At 40.6% G+C, this 20,672-nt stretch overlaps 1 protein-coding gene across 1 annotated transcript in view; it reads left to right on the forward strand.

Annotated features, from left to right (window-relative positions):
* Nucleotides 1-20,672, forward strand: part of maml3 (mastermind-like transcriptional coactivator 3) — a 60,912-nt gene that overhangs the window by 24,632 nt on the left and 15,608 nt on the right. Inside the window, exons 2-3 of the mRNA XM_077719206.1 lie at nucleotides 2,133-2,867; nucleotides 3,645-4,562. Of these exons, the coding sequence (XP_077575332.1) occupies nucleotides 2,133-2,867; nucleotides 3,645-4,562 (1,653 nt within the window). The remainder of the gene's footprint in view (nucleotides 1-2,132; nucleotides 2,868-3,644; nucleotides 4,563-20,672) is intronic.

Consider the following 20,672-nt stretch of genomic DNA (forward strand, 5'->3'; position numbering starts at 1 on the left):
AGCATCTGGTTTGATTTAACTATTTCTAATACCCTCTGCCTCAATTAGTTAACGTTTCTTCCCCTTTTCATACTGTTAATGGTCAAATAAATCATGGTTAACATCAAAATATGTTTAACGCCATTTGGTGATCATGAATGTTTTATTACTGTAATTCATAGAATTTGGTATTATTATATATGTATCAATTTTATGCACATCTTATTCACTCTTGTCTTTAGAGTAAAGTAGAAATACATATCCCATGATTCTATACTGATATAAAACCAGAAATGCCAATTGTAACACGTGAGGACAGGCGCGGATCATGTCCGCCTCCCGCTGGGCGAAAAAAGACGTTTGGCGAGTACGCAAGTGATTTTTTGAATATTTCGTGAACTAAATTTGACTTTATTATAAAGCCTGAAAAGGATGACCCAGATGCGTCATCATCTTTGGCACTGTTCATCTTGTGTATATAGGACATTTTTTGGCCATAAAATGCAAGAAGGCCAAAAATGCCAATGAGATAAATATTCAACATTTTGACAAACAATTTGAGGCTTTTTTTGTCTTTAGGGGGTCAAAATGTTGATATATTTATTTGGTCCGAATGAAGAAAAAAACACTTTGTAGTAGATTTATTACATGTTTTCCCCCAAAGGGACTAAACTTTGTCTTTCTTTGGAATATAAAGGGAACTTCTAAGGGATGCAAACTCAGACAAAATAAACAATAAAAGGTGAAATAGTCTTCAATGACCAAGGGAACAAATTTGAACATGACTTTTAAAAAATGTGATTAAGTTGATTCATCTTTTATAATCTCAAGTAAGAACCTGTAGAAACAAAATACACATTTTGGGAGAACCAAAATCGTGTTGCACTTCTTTGGAGATGTTGCTGCTTATGGTCTGGATTCAACCAAACCGGGCCAAGGTTCAAAGAACAAACTAATTGACTGATCTGTCTGTGGTCCGTTCTGAAGGTTTCATCTTTCCTGCCCTGAATTGTGTTTTCATTGTTTCTCTAAATCATAGTGGGTCATTGTTTCTTTTTTTTTGTCATTTGAAGCCCTTTCCGACACTTTTTTCACCATAAAGGCCTATACAAACAGGGAGCTTATTTTATACTTACAAGTGGCATTAAAAAACTGTCATATCATACAACCTTAATTGATACACAGACTTGTGAAAATGCTGTACTTTCATTCCCGTATGACATTTAACAATAATATGTATTACTAGTAATTTGCTTATATTTTTTAAACATCCAACCTGCAAAATTTGTGGATTAAAAGTACTGTTCAGACCCTGAGTTCAGCACTCTAGTCCGTTTTTTTTTGTTTTTGTTTTTTTTTTAAATAAATGGGTGCATACGCAGTAACATTGCATGCTTTTTTTCCGTGTGGGTGGCTGCCTTTGCTAACACCAACGAAATAATTACGGGATTTTTTTTATAGGTGGGCTTTGAAAATCAAGTCTCTTATTATCAACATCAATCACAGGCATTTAGGAAATCATGCAGGACACCCCTCGCACATACTGGGCTCACACTCTCAAAAAGCCATATTTGCTCACATACACAAGGCTTTTGTGGTGGAGACTTGAATGATATAAAGCCACCTAGTTCACACACACATACACGGACACACATACATACACGTACATATACATCCGTATAAACACACACCCACACTTTGGCTGTCCACTCGAAGATGTTTGCCTGGTGGTTTGTCTAATTACGACACAATGAAGAGATCAGCCATCACATATGTTGTGGTTTGCCATATCAATAGTTATTTTCATCGGCCATGATAATAACATGGATGTCACCGTTTCTTTAGACACTAAGTTGATTTTAAGGAAAAAATAAGTGGAAGTGATACCATCTTAAATATGGGTAGCTTCAAATATGATTAGTTGTAAAAATGTGGACTTAATTTAAGATGTGCTGAGTGGATTGGGTCAGACAGTATAAATCTTCATTAAAACATCTTGTATGGACTTTGTCTCTGTATGTGTGTTTGATACGCCCCCATGCCACCAAAAAAATTGGATTAGTGACTAATGACCAGATTTTATACATGGAAATGGTGTTTTGGTGGTAAAGCTTGTCATCTTATTAATCATTTTTTAAAATTCTTTTTTCCAGCTTCAGGAGACAGTAAAAAGAAAACTGGACAGTACAAGGTCGCCTCTCAATGGAGACCAAAATGGCATCTGTGACGGAGGCAGCTACTCACCAACTAGCAAACGATTACGGAAGGAAGCTGTTGGTCTAGACTCAATAACAGGTCTTCCTAACAACAATAACAGCAACCTTCCACCCATCTCTCCTTTGCACCATCAAATAGACATTAAGCCTATACTCGGCAGTCCCAACACTTCTACTGGAAACAGCACAAACAGCAATGGTAGCCTTCCAGGGCGGCCAGCAGATGAGCTAGGCAAGAATGGTGGCACTCATTTTTCCGACATGAAAATGAATGGCTCACTAGACTTGGAGGACAGTTTCAGCCTCCTAAAAGACCTGAAACAGGAGCCATTGGATGATGGAGGAGGAATCGAGTCTTCGGATCCCCAGTCTTTGTCCAATCAGAACAAACTCTTCTCTGACATCAACCTCAATGACCAAGAGTGGCAGGAGCTAATTGATGAGCTGGCCAACACAGTGCCAGAGGATGACATGCACGACCTTTTTAATGAGGACTTCGAAGAGAAAAAAGAACCCGATTTTAGTAGGCCTTCTAACAATCAGACTCCAGGTCCACAGGAAACTGTTGGAAATACAACAGCACCTATAGGTGGGGCTGTGCCACCCACATCTCTTCCTCTCTCTTCTCAAACTTCTCAAAGTGGTCCACAAGTTCCCACGGGCTCACCACAGGTCAGTAGCATGAAGGTTAAGTGTTATTGCTCTGAAAAAATGATAGATTAGAAAAAATCACAGTCACAGATAACATGTTAGCTCTGACTTATGTAAATTATTATTTTAGTGCAACTTGGATTTTTCCCCTTCAGAGATTCCTTATGGTCAAGCAATCCAGTTATTTCCATTTCATCTCATCTCATTTTCTGAACTGCTTTATATTCATTAAGGGTACGGGAGGTGCTGAAGCCTATCTCAGCTGACTCCGGCCCAGAGGCGGGGGACACCCTGTTTAGAGTGCCCAATCAGCCTACTATGCATGTTTTTGGAATGTGGGAGGAAACCGGGGTACCCGGAGAAAACCCACGCAGGCCCAGGGAGAACATGCAAACTCCACAAAGGTGGACATGACCTGGATTTGAACCCAGGACCCCAGAGCTGTGAGGCCGAAGCGCTAGCCACTCACACCACTAGGCCACCCATTATCCCCAGTAACCCCCAAATTAAAAGAGGCCCTCGCAGGTTTCAAGCTGGAACCAAGATTCAAATCTAGCCTCACTGCTTCCCTAACCCTCACCAGCATTAAAACAAGCTCATCTTTGTGGCTGCTGCATTATAGCCATGGCTTATGCATGCTGGAATAAGTGTTTGACAGTCAATATTATTTGTTCAATCTTGTGTTTTGTAAAATCTATTAACAATTCAAGAAAGCTGACTAGGACTTCAACATGCTCATAGTCTTTGTTGATTACATACTAAACATACAAGTTATTTTCTTTTGTGGACTCTTCTCAGGTTAGACCATCATCATCAGGCCCACAGTTTGCAACAACTGCCAATGGAACACCTCCTCAGCAACCTTTGCAGCAGTCCCCTGCTGTTGCTATGGCATCAGGGTCTCCATTACACAACTGTGTAGCTCGTTCTCCTCAGACCCCAACCCAGGCTCAGACACAAGCAGTTTCACGGGGTGGCAATGGATACCTGATGAATTCAGGCCCTGGTGTTAGTCAGGCTGGTACCGGAAAAGCAGGACCCGGGGTTGCCCCAGGTCAGTCAGTAGGACCAGTAACACCTGAACTTTCCCATGCAGAGCAACTAAAAGCAATGGCTGCCCAGCAACGTGCTAAACTGTTGCAGCAAAAGCAACAGCAGCAACAAACAGCCAACTGGTCACCAGCAGGCCCTCCAACCAGTCCTTACAATGCTGGTCCCTTTAACCAAGATAAACCCAACAGCCCCATGATGTACCCACCGCAAGCCTTTAACACACCACAGACCCCTATAGTGACTGGGATAACCCCCAACAATGGCACCAAAGCTCCTATGAACAACTACCTCCCTCAAAATCACATGAGCTTGATGCCCCAGCAACAGCAGAACAGTATTGGGCAGAACACCCTGACCAAACAACAACAGCAGCAACAAACGGCAGCCATTTTGTCATACAATAACACTAAGCCGCTGAGTCACTTCAGTGGTAGTGGGGATCACCGGATGACCCCACCCATGGGCGGAAACAGCCAGGTCAAGAACCCCATGATGCCTCCTTACATGGCAGGTGGAGGCCAGGGGGCTGGGCCAGGGCAAACCCAGGGGCCAATCCCAGGTCAAACAGCCCACCTGAGTGACGAGCAGAAACGAATGCTGCTGATGAAGCAGAAAGTGTTGAACCAGAACATTCCCTACACCAACATGCAGCCTCATGGACAGGTAAGTTAATTCTGTAATACTATCCATGATCATTGGTCGGGAGTGGTTGACATTACATTAGTGCTGAAGTCATGTCAGCAGATAGTACTTTAATGGGAACATTTCATTCTTTCATTTGACATTGTATTGAGAAGAAAAAAAACGCTATCTTAAATTTTACCTGCAGTTAAACATGCTCTGACTGGTCAGACGCGAGTATCCTTGATACATGTGCTCGTAGTGTTTACCATGTCAGCACATCCCAATAGTAGTTAAAGCAGATCGAAGGTCTTGCAGTCGATTATTAAAATATCACCCTTGATACCTGCGTAATATGTTTCTCATGCTATGATTGCATCAAGACACGAGTGATTAGGGATGATATAACAAAACTGGACTGCTACAGACATAGTTCCTAGTTGTACTGCTCACGTTACTTGCTTTTTGAATTTGTCCACGTCCAGGCAATACTCTTTTGGAAATCCATTTTCTGCGTTTTCCCCAGGTACTCCGGTTACCTCCAAAATCCCCCAATCATGCATGATAGGCTAGTTGAAGACTAAATTGTCATTAGGTATGAGTGTGAGCGTGAGTCTTTGGTCATGTTCTTGTATCCCGCTATTGACGGGCAACAAATTCAGGGTGTACTCTGCCTATTGTCCGTAGTTAGCTAGGATAGGATCCAGCAGCACACCTGACCCTTGTAAGGATAAGCGGGTCCGGAAAATGAATGAATATTTATGCAAAACTTTATATTGTAATTGGAACGTCGATCTATGTGTATTGTATCACAACAGTTTCATAAACAACCCTCTCTTGACAAACACAAATGATTCTCTAGTGATAAAGGTAATTTTAACATGCAGTGGTTTGACTGTTAAAGTGTGCTTTTAGGTATCCCCCTTCCAACTAAAACAACAACGTGCTTGTTCCTTCTAGTCTTTGTACTTTTTTTGGTTCATTTCACATGCTTTCGATCAGCAAATGAGTCAAACTGGCGCCACATCGTGTTATCGAAATACGTCAGTAAATCGTTACACCAGCAATAAGCGAGAGCATGATGTGAATGAGAGGAGTCAATAGTCATAACACACGAGAATTAAATTTACTTATCCTGAACTCAATGTCTTTATTAAGCCTAAATTAACTAAAAGTGACAAAAAAACAGGATGAGAACAAGAGAGAACTCCCCTTAGCCCAAGCCCAATGCTACTTGGTACTTAGTTGCCTGCAACTCGCTCACAGCTTTTCGTCATTGCGATAATGATGTAGTTGGTCCTTGGGTGGCCCTCGTCTAGACTGGCAATGAGTATGTGTTCGCTAAGCACTAGATCCAACTCCGTTGCTTGTTTCATCAAAAAGAAAAGAACCAGTGCTAAGCCAAGCAAGAGCCAGAAAGAGCACCAACACCAGCTCTGTCGTAAAAAGGGTCCTTAGTGGTAAAGCAAGTGAAGGTAAAATGGAGATAGTTTCCCCAGGAATTCTCCGGGGGTCGGGAATAGGAAAACGGCCTGTCTAGAGTGTATTGATGCCTCTGCAACGCGACCACCACTGATATTCCTCTTGCCTCCTCCCCCCAGATACAAAAAGGCATGTATTCAAGATACCCCCCCCCCTCCCAAACCTCACAACAACACACACACCAAGCCAAACTACTCCTTAGCTCATATCCCCAATCTGTCACAGCTGACTGATGGCTGAGATTGGACTACTAAGCCAAGCTTGCCTATGTCATTACCGCTAACCCACCTCAGGCAGTTGGTTTCCAGGGCATGGTGACCAACATGGCCATATTCGGGATGCTTCAGTAGTTCAGCCAGATGTCAGGTTTCTTGAATTATCCTTTGGAGAAGAGATCTTAAGGAACTCTGGGGAGACCTACCTAAAACACAAATACTAGTTTAATTTTCAAGTGCTATGGTGTGTTTAATGCTAGTTGCCAAGTGCTGTATTGCTGTGAATGCTTTGAAAGCTCTTTACTTTTTGTATTTCTCTTGCAAACCCTTCTGTTATGCTCACAGTTTGACTTTAGTCAGTCACCCCACTGCTGCTCTCTGTGTCTTCTGCTCCTCCTCCTACTTTTTCTTGTCACTCACCCCACCCCCTTAACCCTCCTGCCAAAGACACTCAGCACCAATAAAGGAGCAGATTTATTAATATGGTGCCTTTGTGGCTGTTGCCTAGAGGGTTGTGTGTTTACCCGCATGAGCATCTGCGCATGTGTATTTCTAAGATTTCGATGGGTGGCAAGAAGGGGCTTGTGAGATTTATTTGATCGACCAAAGGAGAGCTGGAAACTGGAAAAGTACAAAAAAGAGGGCAACATATAGAGAACCAAGTACATGGAGCAAGAGATTTATAGTTAATTGAAAATTGCGAAGATGAAAAAGGAGCAACCAGCTCCAAAGGGAAAAAAACAAGTAAGCCAAGTAAGCAATGCAAATTGAAGTTTCATGAATATGAAATATTTGATAGTCTTCATGCATATTATAGCGTTGCATGGACAGTAAAGCCATTAAATTCAATTGCAATTATTAAAGTTGTTTCACTCAACGTTTGCATGTTCACCCCGTTTCTATGCAGGCTTGCTCTGGGTACTTAGGTTTACTCCTACATTCCAAAACATCCATAATAGGTTGAACACTCAACTGTCCCTAGGTATGAGCGTGATTGTTTGTTCTTCTAATTGTGGCCTGCGATTCCCTGTTAACTGATTCAGGATGCTCTACTATGAAGCATGGGGGTGTACTTCTAAACATTGGACAGGACCGACTGCACTGTGTTAAGGAGAGTAGGACCAAGGCCATGTATTGTGAGATTTTGGAAACAACCCCCTTCGCTCATTCAGAGCATTCATGGCTGTGTCTTCCAACTTGACAATAACCCGAAGCAAACAGCCACGAAAACTAAAGAGTCTCCGTAAGAAGCGTATCTAGGTTCTTGAGTGGCCTAGCCAGTCTCCAGACCTAAATCCAATTGAAAACCTTTGGAGGGCGCTCAAACTCCGTGTTTTTCAGCGATAGCCCAGAAACCTGATTGATCTATAGAAGATCTATGTAGAGGAATGGGCCAAAACTCTACAGTGTGTGCAAACCTAGTGACAAACAAAAGAAAACGTTTGACCTCTGTAATTGCAAACAAAGGCTATAGCACCCAATACTACCATTGGTTTTCCTCAGGTGTTCAGATACTTATTTGCAGCTGCATCAGACAAATAAATCCTTTTTTTTTTTAATTATAAACTGTGATTTCTGGATTTTTTTTTTCATTATCTCACTCACAGTGGACAGGGACCTACAATGAAAATTTCAGAACTCTCTTTAATGATTTCAGAAATTCAAAGGAGTTCAAATACTTATTCAACTGACTATATATTACCTTTGTAAATACTATGAGGTTATTGGATTGGATTGGATAACTTTATTCATCCTGTATTCGGGAAATTTCGTTGTCACAGTAGCAAGAGAGTGAGGATGTAGAAATAGAAAAAGGCAGCAGCCTGCATTGACTGTGAGAATATTAGTGATATGATACTAGCAAGTGACTTTTTGATGGATTATAGTTTTGTTGGAATGAGGTGAAATAAACAAACACATTGAGCAGTACTGCAGTACAGTAACATGAAACTGCTCTCTGGCATTATCTGGGTTAAGGTTGGAGATGGATGCTGGATTAAAGGAAAGCTACTGACTCTTGGGGAGCCTTCCAGAATGGTTTTGATCAATTAAAGGTTTGAACATTTGTATGTCTTGATAAAATAGTGCATGTTGTCACGCATGTAGGAAATAATGGTGTCACACCCTGACTACAGTACATGAAGGAGATTGTGCCAGTTCTAATAACCCTGTGAGTCACGACACCAGCCCCCACACATATGTAAGCACACTATCAACAATAAACAGGCTCTAAAACGCCCACAAGCATGCACACACTGCTGAATCCCTTCCTGCTGTGGACTCTCTCCACACCCCTCCTTGCTATCCTCAGGTAATTCCACTCTCCAATCATTGTCTCTGCCCTCTTTTTCATCTCATTCTCCTCTGCCTTCTGCTAAAAAGCCCAATCAGCACCAGCCCTTAAATATAGCTGCTGGAACACATGTACAATATACAAACACTGTTTCCCGCAGGGATACTCCAATGCCAAGACCAAGCCAATATACGGGTTGACATTATATGATTGTCCTGTATAGGTTATCAGTAAAGGTCACAAGTGCTAGTCAAAATAATATTCTGAAGTAAAGTCAAACAAGACGTTGCCCTCTCACTCTCCAACGGAACTAAACATTTTCAAATTCATCTTTACACCTCAAAATAATATTTTTTTTGTCCCTGCATGGAAGCCCTCCCTTTCGCTTTGTCTCGCCAAGTGTATCTGCATCCCACTAGGTCAAATACGAGGATCTCGCATCAACAGAATCCCACATCTACTAATCTGCCCCTCAAGCCTGTTGTCTCCAGTGATAGAATTTTGTATCAAAGGGCATCCGAATCGTTTGTGCTAGCAAGTGAAAATTAACTGTCTCCCAGTTTACTTAAACCTGTCCACTTATTGAAGTATTGCATGTTATAAAATATGATGTGGGACTTATTAGACAGCATACATTCTTAGAAAATTATGTAGTAACTAAACTCCAAACCAGGTTCAAACCAGCTCTAAATCTCAACTACTACTATTATTAAACTTGATATATGTAACATTTATTCAACCAGGTACAATGAGTTGAGGACAGCTTCTCATATACTGTGAAACTAGATGTAAAGGTAATTCGGTCTCATACTAGTTGAGTCCAAACCACCGAACGCAGCACTTCTTTTTATAATTATAGATACTCCGATTCAATGCACACCCCTCGTTACAGGTCAGTTCTAAATTCCTCTGAAATGAGGGGGTGGGGATAAATCCACTTTACTTTGGCCTCTATGCTTGCAGCGGACAATGTACTCTTAAAAACCCCCTTGGTAGGTTAATTCATTTATACAGGGCTAACGGCTATCATCACTACCATAACAGCTTTGTTGTAGCACACTGTTGCGATCCATCTCTTCAAATCTGTCAAAACTCTTATGGGTAGCCTTAAACTTTTCTTATGTGATGGCATCGGGCATCATCTGGTATGTTCTCCAGCAGTAACGTTGTCTGAGGGCTGGTTGAACACGACTAATTGGCATCTGTGTAGCATACTCTTGCTGTAGTAAACAGATGATCTATCATTTAAAGTACTTTTTTTTTCTACCATGCTGTTACATAGCATTGAATGAAGAGCTATTAATGTATTAAAGTGTAAGAGATGTTGAAGCCGCTGGCAACTTTCGCAGTTGAGATGTCTGACAGTCTACCATAATTTGGCTTAAAAGATTCATTTGTAGTGTCACCAAAGGTGCCTGTAGGTTCAATGTTAACCAGTAGAAGGCATTTGTGCTCTTTAGTTATGCTTTTCATGTCTCTGCGATTGGAGGTATGTTGAAAGCGAGCCAGGCGGTCGTGGTTCATTTTAAACTTGTTTTTGTTTTGTCCTCACTACACAGCCAACTTGTCTCTAAAGAAAGTCTAGCCGTTTTTAAACTGCCGTTTTTTTGCATTTTCTATAATCTTTCACTCAGAGATGTCATTAACTTCTGGGTTTAGGGGTGAAAAATAAAAGAAAGGTGTATGAGATTGTGAAAAAGAGAATTACTGCCAGAAAGTTTTCCTTTCATCTCCCCCCTAAGACTAAAGAGAGGTCTTGCAGTCCCTTGCGTTTACAGCTCCTCTGCTCACTTGGTCACACTCTCTCATCAAGCACAAGCATACACATGTACACACATACATCGAACACTGTTCACTCCCTTACTCCTCCCCTCTCTTAGGCACACGTGTCAGGGCTTGAGCTGAGCTGCTCTCAGATCCTGTTGAGAGGCTCTGAAGATGGAGGGGGCCAAGTTGTGGAGTGCTGTGCTTGAGGAAAGGGGAAGGGCAGTGATGGTGGTGGTGGTGGGTGGTTCTTGTGTGTATTTGCTCTCATGCACTCAGATGCTTCCTATAAAGAAAGAAACGAGACAAACGCACTTCTCTGTGCCTTCGCTGTCTATTTTTCTTTTTGTCACCTCATTCAATCTCTCCACTATTCCCCCCTTAACTCCTTAAATACTCTGCCTTTCCTGTTTCTAGGGGGAGCTGATGATACCTTGTTACATCACTAGGAATCAAAATTGTGTTTAATTTAATTTCATGTAAAATGTCATAATGACACAGAATGGACATTTGCGACAACAGGATCATTTCTAAGATTAGAGGCTGTTGAATTCGTCAGGTTTTTGTAAGGGGTAAATTTAAGACTGCAACATTTTCTGCACATTGATTTCCTGGGCTGAAATGTGATTGCCTATTTGAGCAACACCTATACTGTAACAATCATCCTCATCCCCATCCCCAATGCCTTTTATAATTGAAAGAAAACACTCTACCGCAGTCCTTCTGTACCCATTTGACATGCCCTTGAGGGCGAATGCAAGGTTATCGTGGAAAGTATCATTACCAACAGTTGTTTATTTTAAAATTCCATTTGATTGTCAGGTTATCTATTGGTTTATCGTTTCTTTTCCATTGTGTCTTCAGCTTGTTTAAACTAAAGTTAATGCAGCATTAGCACTTGCAGGACACTCAATGGAATGAATCAGTGTATTGAGCTTGAGTGTATTTAATACTCTAAACACTTCTGTATGTGTGTCGGAGGCCTTGTGTGTTGTATGCTCGTCTTGATAGATAGGTATGTAGGTAGGTTGATTTTTGTTCATTTTGCTCACACTGTGACTGTGAGTAAATGAGAGGAAATAAGGGAGATGCAGTCAGAAGGCTGCATACTAAACAGACTGCTATCACCCTGCCAGCACCTCTCACACGCATACGCACACACAGAAATATTCATGTTTGGTTATTCGTGTACATACTCACAAATAGCCCACACACACAAACAACATGCAGACACTTCCTCACGCCAGCTCAAACTTTGGCTGCCTTCCTCGGCTGCCGGTTGCTGTGGAAACCATTGCCCATGGCACCTTACAACCCAAATCAATGGTAGAACCAAGATGAAGGTTGACAGGAATTCCTTATGTGTTTGTGTATACACGCGACGCCCTGTCTATGTTTAAACGCTGCAGTCTTTTAGCACTTGAATGCTGAGAGCAGTAACATTGTTACTCTTACTAAAGTGGCTGCGTTTACATAGAAACACTTATTCAGATTCGAAGTCTGATCAGAATAATATTTTTTTTTTACTGTGTATAGCTCATTTGAAATAGAGCTAGAGAGATGCTTCTGAAAACTAAAAGAAATTATGATTTATTTTTCGGTTTCATTTATTATTCAATTATGTACACTGTCGTTTTTGTACTACTCTCTGAGCTCCATTTTTATTTCTTCAATATCCCTTCAATATTATACTAACTCTATTTCTTTGGAGCACTCAACATTTCATTGTCATTACTATAGTGTTTAGAGATGTGAAAAAGTTTCCATTAGTGGACGGTGTAACACCTTTGTGTTCGATTGATCAAATGATAAAGGCTCTATAAACAAGCACATGCAGAAATGAGTATTCAAACTGTATTGAGCTCAGAAAATCCTCTCAATTGTAGAGATTTACATTTATTGTTTGCATTGGGATTGCTGTTTTTAATCTTATTGACCATACAGCGAAAACCCCGAACATTCAGTGAGTGAATGTTTCCTCCAATCTTAAACTCATTGACATTTGCTATCTGAGGAACCTTTTGTTACGGATAAATATCTTGGTGCTCAGCAAGGTCTGTCACATGGCTTCGTGACTCTGCAAAAAACTGCCATCATGAAAAGAACATTGGTTCCTTATTATTTAAGAATGAAAAAAATAAATACTACCTTTCTTATCATTCCATTATGCCCATTTATACAAATAGTATTTTGTATAGACCAGTCTCTGACCAGACCTGTTATTATTGCATTACATAAATAGGCACCTATAGACACAGAGACAAACACATGGTAAATTTCCAATATAGGAATGTAGTAGGAGCAACTGTATCACCTAATGTGAAATGTAAAATACGCTCACTGTTATACAAATATACCTTCAAGGTAAATTCACATGATTTAACCTCTCATCTAGTGAAATGTCAATGATCCAGCAGTCGTAATGCACTATAAAACCTTAAGTATATATTTGTTGCTGCAACACTTGATGGGCCATTAAACTAAACCTATTAATCTACACAGTGAAATAATGGATCGCAGGTGACGGTAGAATATATATAACTCAGACTTACTGCTATTACATTTTTTGGTGCCTAAATTTCCTTTCAGGTTTTTATCATATTTAAATTGATAATTCCTGCCCATACCCTATGATACCATTTCAAATATTACATATATGCTGAATGGAATATAACTCTCATCTAAGTTAACGTTTGTGGGGGAATTAAACATTCAAAATGGTTTGTAATGGCAAAATATTGGCAGCCTTTTGTTCAGCTCATGTTGTCTTAATGATTTTTCTGATGATCGTTCCCAAGAATACCTTCACCACTCATATCTCAAGACACAACTGTATTTTTCTAAGCATCGTTATTTTGGTCATACCTGAGATAAAGCTGATTGCATCTATTTTCACACTTATTGTTGTTGGAGAGCTGAATTTAAAATAAGCACAAAAGCCAGATACTCCAAATTTACTTAAGCACACGCTGCTTGTTAACTATGTAGACACCTGTTCGGGCTTGTTGCTCCATTTCTTCTTGACTTAGAAAACAGGCATGACTTAATTATATTTCGCATGTGTGTAAGCGTGTGTTTGTGTGTCTATGTGAACAAGTGTTTTTCCCTAGTTTGAGCCCATGAATCAAGGGGATGGAAATGTATAGACTGTATGCGTAGATCCGCAATTATTAGTGGCGGGGGCTGTTTAAATGTGTACTAAGCGTGGTTGCATCTCTTCAAATGTTGTGTTCGCATGTCTGCAACATGAACAAATTCTCTTTGTTATCCTTTTTCATTTGTTCCTCTCAGTGGAATTACACTACTGGGTGCACCATTCAAAATGAATAGCAATTTAGGAAACTAATGAGGTGTTATGGACAATGTGCCCTCAGAGCAATGGTAATGCAGTCACTCATAATAGGGACTCCTCCTACCTTAATCCTGAGTGTGTCATGAGTAAAACTTGAGTTCATGTGCATGCGTAGCTGATTTATATCTGCTTTTGCTGATGACATATTTGGTATCTGACTATCTGCTCCATCTTTCCTCCCATTGTGGGATTTTTTTTTAATGTAGCGGTCCATATTTTTTAAGCCTTAAAGTCATACATCTTTGTTAAAAATAACCCGTTGTATATTCATAGGAATATAATAGTGGAAACCTTTTACAACAATTTAGAAAAATATTATATCCAGAAATGGCTTCATTTTTTTTCTGGATGCAAAGGCCAACAAACACTAAAACCCTTGTCATGGACAAAGTAATTCTTAAAAATTTCAAATGACTTGAATAGCTATTTATTTCTCATATGCCGGTACCTTTTGAATATTTTAAGTGTAAAGTCAACAAGAAATGTGATCTTAAACTCTTAAGCAACATCACTCAAAATGTCCATATCATTGGGTACAGTAAGTCTTTCTGAGTAAGGTGATTAGAAAATAGACATGATGGAAATTCAAATACCATGAACATCATTATTTAGGTACTGGCTAATTTCTTAAGGAGATAAATAGTATACAGAAAAACTAAAGAGTTGTCTGAGGCCTGGCAAAACTTCTCCCGTTCTGAAGATTGATTAACAGACATATTTTGATGTATCACCTTCAACTCACTGAAACTCTCCTTTTGCCTACTCATATATTTATATTAGTATTTTGTTAACCAATCTATCAAAGAAAGTCAACATTATACTCTGAATTTCATCAGTTTTTTCTCTTCAAATTGTAGATACAGCTCCAACCACAATTATAACTTTTTTTAAAGTCAGGGCTGCCGTCCCCGAGTGGCTTTGGAACATTGCCGTTGAAAATAGAATTAAACCAGAGGCACAGGAGTTATTTTCCTCTCCCCTTTAAAGCTGTACAAATGTGTGCCTGACTGCGTGTCAATGCTGTTTCATTAGTTAATGCACAATACATGTCGTTCTTATCGCGCCATTTCAAATTACACAATAAGAGTGTCCCAAAGTTTTAACATTACAGCGGCAGCTGCGCCCAATCGAAAGACTTTACTGTGCTTAATGGGCGAGACACACGGGAGGCAACATTGCTCGCCTTCAATTTATTTTCTATGGAACTCGTGCAATGAGGCGAAAATCGCCTACCTTCTCGCAGCTAATCAAAATGCGACGAATAGTGCTTGTGAAATTTTGAGCGTGTGCTCGAGAGCCTGCCACAGGATGTAAAAGAATAGGAAATGATTTTATTTCTGACTCCGTCCACTGTCACCTCAACCAATCAGCAACAGGTTTGTTCATGTTGCCAAATGTTGTATTTGTAATTCATGATGTAATTAGATTAAATTAAACTACATTATTTACCAAAACAATGCTATTCATTTAAACTGCTTACGTGTCCAGCATCGTTCATGTAGGTTTTTGGACACATTTTCAGGGATAGAAATTCATCTGTTCATTGTTTTTAATATAAAAAAGGAGAAGGAACAGAACAAACTGTATTTTCAAAATGTGCAGAGAACCTTCTGAGATACAACACTTTGTTCATAAAGTCGTGCGCTTCGATTTAAGTCCTCATTTGAACCAGATTTTCTGCTGTCTTTTTTTGTAGTTTTTCCGCTCCATTGCTTTGGCACAGTGATTGTTTGAGTAGCACATCTGCCTAAAGTTCTGAGATCAAGGTTCATTCCCGTATTCATTGGTTTGCATGTTCTTCCCATGCCTGGGTTTGCTTTCCAGGGACTGTTTTTTTTCACCAATTGGCAACTTTAGTGCATCACATTTGTGTTCGCAAGTGTTCAATTAAAAAATATTCATAAAAACGTCAAAATTCATGATGAAAATCGCAAGCAGAAGACAGAAGGAAAAAAATGTCTGAGGTCAGGGCACTACTTCTTCGGCTCTATGTTGGGTGGAACTCAGCACCGAAGAAGAAGCGAAATTTCACATATGCCTTTGTGTGCATATGTACAGTACCTTTTGCATGTATGTACATCATTAACATCGATGTTAGGTTTGATTGAGTTTTAAATGTATTTTCCTGTATTTGCATACATTTGTGAAGAAGCCTGATTCTTGTAAAACTGATAGCAGCGCACCTCAAAGTGTGATTGTTTTTTGCGGCTCTTCAAATGCTGCCTTTTACGCTCTCATGTGGCTTCTCTGGTATGTTTGGTATTTCACAATGCGTCAGATCCTCTCCTCAAAAGCTGGGGGAGGTGTGCGCGTGTATGTTGTGTGTGTGTATGGGGGGTTAAGTGAAATCTTTCCTCTATGTGTTCTTGTGTGGTGGGCTTGGAAGAGTGTAAGGGAGTGCACTGTGATTAACACCACACGTCGGTCTGCCGCTCCAAGTTCCCTTTCTTGTTAGCGTGCCTGGTTGGGATTTTCTGGTTGGCTGGAGAGACAACAACTGTGTATTTACACGCACATATGCTCTGTGTGCATGTGCGCACGTGTGTTTGCGTGTGTGCTTGTCTAAAGAGACCAGGATGCAATTAGACACAATGGCAGTTGCTAATGGAACAGCTGCCTCATTGTAAATGTTTCTTGATGCTGCCATGTGCACACAAACACACATGTTGTGCCAAAAAAAAAACACTTCGGACTTCGATCTTCAATAAGATTGTTTCTTTATTAATCTTGAGTCTATCTTTCTTTAAGAATGTGTCACTAATCTTTCATTGCTCCCATTTTTTATCCACCTCCTAAACAGTAATTTATGGGTTGTGTGCACTCTGATGATACTGTATATACAAAGAAGTCACAGCCATTTTCCCTTCTTTGCCCCTCTGTTCCTTTGCCTGTGTCTCTTTGTGTCTGCTCTACTCCTTTGTCTGGCACTATGTCTCTATCTCTGCCTCAGTTCCCTTTTCTCAGCCTCCTTCTCTCCCTCCCCTTTGCTATTAGACCATTTTTCTAGCAATGAGACTTGTCGACAACCCCCCCAACCTTCTACACCACCACCACCACCACCACCACCACCCCCTTCAACCGCTTCTCCACCCTATCCCCCTCCTGAGGAAGAGAAATCAGAGATGATAACACTACGTCACTCTGTAATCTGCCAGTGGGGGTTGCTGCAGCACACACTGAGATCTCCACTCTATCGTGGGTTGAGCAAAAACCAAATCGTCTGATTTTCCATCTAGCACTTACTTTTTTTCCCAGTCCGGCCCTAGAGCTCTTTTTTTTTTTTTTTTACACGTTGAACCTAAGACCTTGATGTGTGCGTCACTCTTAGTCACAACAGTCACCTTGGACGTCATGTCCCTATAAAATCTCCATAGTTACATGACCTTGCCCATCATTGCCTTATACTCATCTTCCATCTATCCCTCTCTGTGTCCCACATTCTTGTGACAAACAGTGGGGAGGGGTGTTTCAGTATCGGCAGTCCATGCTAGATCTTTGCCCCCAAAGAAAACATATACACAAAGATAAGTAGGGGTGTGGTATGGTTGTTGGTCAACTACAAGACCTGTTTTTAATGTTTATAGGCTCAAGGCCTATCAAATCCCAAGTCAAATAGTTCTGGTTATTGTTCTATTTTGTATGATCATTAACTTTTAAATCATACACCTCCATCACTCGTGAAACATTCAATCATCTTCACTAAGACTTACCCACACATAGGTTATGGGGGTGCTGGAGCACCGATGTTACCCTAGGGGAGAGTATCTGGGGTGAAGGGTTTCTAAAGTCACTGTGATATAAAAGCTCACAAATTGACTGAGGCACTCTTATTCAGAGTCTACACAGGTAACTTTACAAAATGACTTAGCATTTTGTTATGTCATCCTTTTGCCTTTCACTTAAAATTGTATAAACAATGAATCAAAGTTAATGTAACTACTACTTTCTGCTTACAATGTTTGCTAAATTATGACTAGTCCTTATTGCCTGTCAATTGTAATAGTCCTAGCTAAATTATGTCTCTTAAAGGTTTTTCTTGGAAGTTTTGTCAGGTCTCTTTGTACTAAAACTTGAAAAAACATAATTGGCTTCGTAGTTTGTTTCCGCCATTTTTTTGTCAGCCTATATCCAACTCTTGGGCATTTTTACGCATTTTAGTCCTGTCACTTGGTTTGGGTTTTTAGACATCCTCTTTTTTGTGTGTGTGTGTATATTGTTGTGCATGTGTTACAAGTATCGATAATGTTGCTCCCTGCCAGCCATTACCACTGATTCATGCCTCCATCCTAATGGTCAAATCATTAAAGTTATTCCGAGCACTGGATGTATGCGAATGTGTGTGCGTTAGATTTCTTTTTCTTCGATGTTTGTCCACAAAGCATTGTCTACGTACGCCATAATGTTTGGCCTGTAGTGTGTGTTTGACTGTCCTCGGGCCACTATAAGTATTGATCTTCATTTGGTCAATGAGCAAGGCTAACAACACTGGGATATGCTACTCTCGCCCACCCCCAATCAATCTCAGCAGCCACATCACAAATGGCCCACTCCGCTCTCTGAGAGCTCCTGACGCATTAACCCACCTCAGCCACCATTAGCCATCACTAATGATCACCTCCAGGTTTGAAAGGCAGAATCGGAAATAATCGAGAGATTTGGAAATTTAACTTCAAAAAAGAGAAACACAAAAGAAATTGGAAAAGAGGATGTGCAAAAATTACCTGCAAACTACTTGACACACGCTTATATACTCACCCCACTCTGTACTGCCATACGCTCTGTCATTTTTCTTAGGTGGAGAGGTTTTGTAGTCATTGATTTCTTTGCAGTACAACCAAGAATCATAACATTTATCTCACAGGAAAAATAAACACACACACATGCATGAGATGAGCAGAGCGAAAAGTGGAACTTGTCAATATCGTGGGTCAGTCATTTTGGATAGCTCATCTGTCGAGAAACACTGCATCTCAGGAGAAAAGGGAAGAAAATGACATGTAGAAGGTGTCTCTTCTACTAGCATGCTCATTTCTTCCCTCATTTCCCATTGGGTCCAACAGGGACCCATAAAAGCCAAAACAATATCAATAATGTAGTGGAGCACTAGTAGTGTTAGTTTCACCATGGCACCCCCAATTTTCTTATCACTCACTAACGCCAGTATGGCACAGTTAAACACTTACACGCGCACTGAGTCATTTACTGCTCTACTTTCATTCTATCGTCTCTCTTCCTCTGAGGTCTAAATCCCTTCATACTCAACGACTTAACCTCTCTCTTTCATTTCGCCCCCTCCGCCCGTGCTCGAATCCACCAGTAACCATTAACGGCATGTGTATGCGATCAGTAAAAAGCAACGTTTTGTACAGGGGCACGTTCCTGACACGTGGCACATCCAACACTAGTGAAAAACTGCAAATGGTCAGATGTTTCTTCTTTCACTTTGGGGCTTTTTCCCTGCATGCAAAGGACACTGAACAGTTGCAAGCTGCAGGCAATTATTGGAATATTTTCACTCCTTTACACATGATGTCCTGTTGCCGTGTACATTAACTACCACAGTAAGGAACTATAGGCGGTGTGTTCGTTCATGTAAAAATTGCTCCATACATGAACAAATAGACATTACCATCTAGTTCCCCTTGAGTATCTCCCTCCTTTTTTCTCTTCCTTTGTCTTTGGTTTGATGGAGTGCTTTCAGATAACTTCAGACCACTACTGTCACCTCCTCCCCCACTCGTTCTATGTAACAGCATCCATTTGTCTCCTTCTGAATACCCCCCACCCCACCCCCACGCATACGCACACACACACTTTCCTCCCTTATTCCCTCCCTGCCTTCCACGTCGCACCCACCTAAGGCCCTTCCCACCAGGCCGTCGGGTTAATGTCAATTCCACACTAAACGCCTGCTGCCTTTTTCGAGCTTGTCAGGAGAGCCAGTGCTAATTAAAGAATCTCATAAGATTTTTTTCTTTCGTTCTTTGTTGCTTTCTTTCTCTCTCCCTCTTTCTTTATCTCTCTCCATCCCTTCCTTCTTTCCCTTTACCTTATTATTTTCTGTACTGTCACGGATGACATAGCTACATCGAAATATCTAGCATTTTTTCACGAATGTGTCTATAATTTACATATCACCGTCTCACCTACTTCTATAGAACTGTCTCTTCTAACATATTTCTTTGTTTTATTATTCCCCATGTTGTTGACTTAAACACAGTTCTGTTTTTTCCCCCTATGTCTCAGTCTTTGCCCTCCTGCTGCTATGCCCTCTGGCCGCCTCCTAGTATTTGTTTGCACATCGATCTGAAGTTTCTCCTTCAAAAAATTATTTCACTAATGTATTTCTCCCTGCTGTTTCACTTAATTTCTTCTGGGTGACGTTCATCCGGAGTCTTCAAAATGAACGCATCAAAAGTTATGCTTTTTCCTTCCCTTCAAAATATTTCAAAAATGACATGCACAAATGTCATCACAATACGATAACGTGCGGCCACTTGCCAGCTTGTCAGGGTGTCTCTTTTTTTACAAAATCCGAAAACTCTTGCCACTTCACTAGCATGTCTTTGATATCCTTTGTAGCCAGGATACGTTTATACCCTCGGTAGTGCCTTCTCTGTCATGATGAATGTCCGCCTGGGCATTTTCTTCCAAAAAATACCCGTTTCGTTGCAGTTGAACACTTGTTGGAGGATGTAACTTTCCTGGGTGATAATCGAGGCAAATGTGTTGATAAGTTCCAACGTTTCTCAACGTTTGCCTTTTCTTTGCGCAACTCTGTTCACTTTGTATGTAATATTATGCATTGACTAACGGTGGAAAAAACGGGGAAATGCAAAGCTCCGCTTCGTGCTTGTAGATCTATTTTATACTCGAAAGAGATGCAGCAAAAAATACAGTGCCATGGTCACCTGGCTTTCTCGCATCTCAAAATTTTTCTCGTATCTAGGCAGAATTATTCGATAGAAATTTTCATCATAGATCAAGCATCCCGTAGGTAGAGCTGCTTGTATGTCGAGGTACCACTGTATACAGGTAGCAACATA

The sequence above is a fragment of the Stigmatopora nigra genome, chromosome 6 (assembly GCF_051989575.1).
Source record: "Stigmatopora nigra isolate UIUO_SnigA chromosome 6, RoL_Snig_1.1, whole genome shotgun sequence".
NCBI lineage: Eukaryota > Metazoa > Chordata > Actinopteri > Syngnathiformes > Syngnathidae > Stigmatopora > Stigmatopora nigra.